Source organism: Priapulus caudatus, unplaced genomic scaffold (genome assembly GCF_000485595.1).
Source record: "Priapulus caudatus unplaced genomic scaffold, Priapulus_caudatus-5.0.1 Scaffold446, whole genome shotgun sequence".
NCBI lineage: Eukaryota > Metazoa > Priapulida > Priapulimorpha > Priapulimorphida > Priapulidae > Priapulus > Priapulus caudatus.
Window position 1 is genome coordinate 140,180 of NW_014577507.1, and position 3,238 is coordinate 143,417.

Below are 3,238 nucleotides of genomic sequence, written 5' to 3' on the forward strand. Positions count from 1 at the left end.
CAGCACAACGGCGCTGCGTTTCGCTGTGTCGTGTCGTGCCGCGTGTGTGGAGACGGGCCTTTAGGGTTAGGATTAGGGTTAGGGTTAGGGTTAGGGTTAACTGATTTCTATATCTAAAACTTTAAAGGGACAGTAGCCTCTAGGATTTTACTGCGTACAACTGTACTTACTGTATAACAAATCGTCTATACCCACACGTATTTGTTACCAGATACCTAATTTAATTGTTATAATTATTTACACATCAACGCTACGAAATTTGAACGGCGCCATGACACCCGCAACTGTGCTGCCACCCCGAAAAAGTTGCGTATTTGACAATTTATTTTGCAGGTTACAGACTGAGGGCTAATCACAAAAGTACAATTATATTTATACCTAAATGCTATTTACCCGAACGATATTCATTTTAGGGCAAATTTATCCATATTATAACTGAAACTATATGTCGTTTATAAGATATTACAATCCTTTGCTTTTAAATGAATAAATAAGAAACACTCTCGGTCTGTAGCCCTTGGTTGGAGTGGTTTTGCGCAACTTATCAGATCGTGCGCTTTGAGTGGCGCCACCGTGGTTGTAATCAAACTGTAGTCGTTAGTTTTAAAACATTTTTAAATAATATTTCTAATGGGGATTGAACCATGAAACTTTTTATGTAGCGTAATTATAACCTAAATTAGCTGAAAATAACCCTAGAACCTGGAGTAAACTCTCCCTTTAATGTCGGTCTCAGTGGCTCAATGGTAGAGCTTTCGCTTCGTGATCGTAAGGGACCGCGTTCGAACGCCATATGGTGTTTTTATTTTCCTCTGCTTTCTGTATTTCTTTGTATTTTATTTGTTTCTGCATTTATTTGTTCTGTAACTTTTGTTTATGTTCCGAATTAAATATATTTCTTTCAAATATTAGCTTATAATTTAATATATTAGCAAGTTGACTAATAATGCGTGTCCTAAATTTTTTTAGCCAATCACGTTGCTCAATTTTTCTTCCATAGCTATACTAGCTATTTCTAGCTATGCTAGCTCATTCTACTATACGGTTTGGGAATCGCAAATTCGCGGCCGGTTCATTCACCACTGCTGCAGGGGTGCAAGTATGCTGCAGGGGCAGGACTTTTGCATATTTTTTTTCCTTTTGCGATGTCAGATGACTTCGGAGGTCAAATCCAATGTGCCCATGTAGCAATGTGGCCAAAGTTACATCTAATGGCCACCCTTGGACGTATCTAGAGTGGCCCATATTGATTTGAATCGAGAACAGACAAACCGAGAAACTTCCACAAATATGTATTAGATATAGCTAAACCGTATGTACGTATATATATATATATGTATAAATATTTATATGGTAATATTATAAAACATTACAATATTATGTTGATTCAACCCAATACTGTGCTTACCTCATGCATCTCAGCTATCCTGCCTGTGTAGAACAGTATTCGCTCTGTCAGTGTTGTTTTCCCTGAATCAATGTGTGCTGAAATGCCGACATTGCGGATTTTTTCCACCTTTATCCCTTCCTATATAGATATAATGAGCCAACATCAGGTTAATTACAACTCATATAGAATGATAATATAAAAAAACGATGAATCTACTCTTTGATTTTTCTCTTTACAAAACACTGTAAAATTATTGTATAAAATATACATATAACTTATAACTTATAACTTATTAACTTGTATATATATTATCCTGTTCTTGCAAAAAAGAGCATATATATATGGAATTGCACAGGTCTGTCATTTTTCTCTTGAATAAATTCTCAGATGGCCAGAGTTCTTTACATCCTTGTCGCTGCTTGCTGCTTATATTGTGAGATTGCAATGAATGATCAAACTGCTACGTGGAATCTGTTAAAACTCACCCCGGCAGCTGAAGTACAAGACGCATGTTGCGTGAAGATGCATGCTGGCAGAGCCTATCAAGAAAAGATAAATGTAAGTCATGGTTACCAAATACCTGGCAACACCATCAGTGACGTACTGGAAGTTATGCTACCGGATAAACAGTTGCGTAAACAATTCATAGTCTTGATGAAACAATCAAACAAGTGAATAAAATGTATACATAAATATCTGTATATATATAGAGAGCCAGAGAAAGAGAGAGATAATATGTATATATATATATAAGTAAAAACACACGTACCCACATGTAGATATAAAAATAACGTTAGAAAAATAGAATAAAGTGTTAAATTTTAATCTGCATGCTTTTGAGCGTATATCTCTCTCTCTCTTCATCCTGATGAAGAGAGATACTCTATTATTAAAGGTCAATGATTTAACTGCTCACAAAATTCCGATTTAATAATGAAATCGTCAAATTGTAGTGTCGTGTAATTAAGAACTAAGAAATTCCGTAACCTAGTCCTTTGGTTCAAGTACCATGCGATAGTGCAACAACCTAGTTTTGTGTATACATACTAAACTACAGCATTTAATGATTACTCTATTAAAAAAGTTTTCGTACACCTCTTTTCCCATACCCATCACATAAGATAAGTTAACAGTGGCTATCGTTTTTCATTCGTGGATAAAAATTAACTTTAGTGACTCAAAGTCTTGGCTCAAACTTTAAAGCACCCAGATGGAGCCCTGTGTTATATGCATTGTCATTCCACAATGCCGACAATATTTTATCATAAATGTGCAATGTGACCCACAAATGCAATGTTTTTTTTCAACTGTGTTAAACTATTCACACACTCACAATGCTTATGATATAATACTACTGAATAACTGTCCATGAGACACCGGCTATGCGCACACCTGCCACTAGCGGCGCTGATCGTCAACTCGGTTACTCGGCAACCCGCAAGTAGTCAGGTCCCTTAGTGCTAAATATGGGCCGAATCATTAGCAGGAGTGACAGAAAAGGTCTCAAACTGGCATCCCAGGTTGTATAAGGCTTATGGGCCAGTGACTAAATGGGCGATTTAGGCCGCTAGCTGTTGTCAGCGAGGTGGTCACATCGTGAGCAGAGGTGTTACAAACGAGAGTTGCGCAACAAACCGGTCAGGGTTTGGAAATAAGATGACGCCGGAATACAGCGGATAAACACGGGTTATACCTAGGTCATACGATATAACCAACGTTAAAGAGATGCTTCTGTAACTGTTTGTGTTCCTGTTGTAAGGTCGGCTAAAGCTGGTCACAAGTTTCCAGCCAACCCGACTCTGAACTACAATGGAGGTTGCTGTGAGGAGAGTGAGGAAAGCGACCGCC

At 37.6% G+C, this 3,238-nt stretch overlaps 1 protein-coding gene across 1 annotated transcript in view; it reads right to left on the reverse strand.

The window, feature by feature from the left end:
* LOC106810497 (elongation factor G, mitochondrial-like) overlaps nucleotides 1-3,238 on the reverse strand; it is a 45,043-nt gene that overhangs the window by 31,610 nt on the left and 10,195 nt on the right. Inside the window, 2 exon segments of the mRNA XM_014813877.1 lie at nucleotides 1,409-1,528; nucleotides 1,876-1,929. Coding sequence (XP_014669363.1) covers nucleotides 1,409-1,528; nucleotides 1,876-1,929 — 174 coding nt within the window.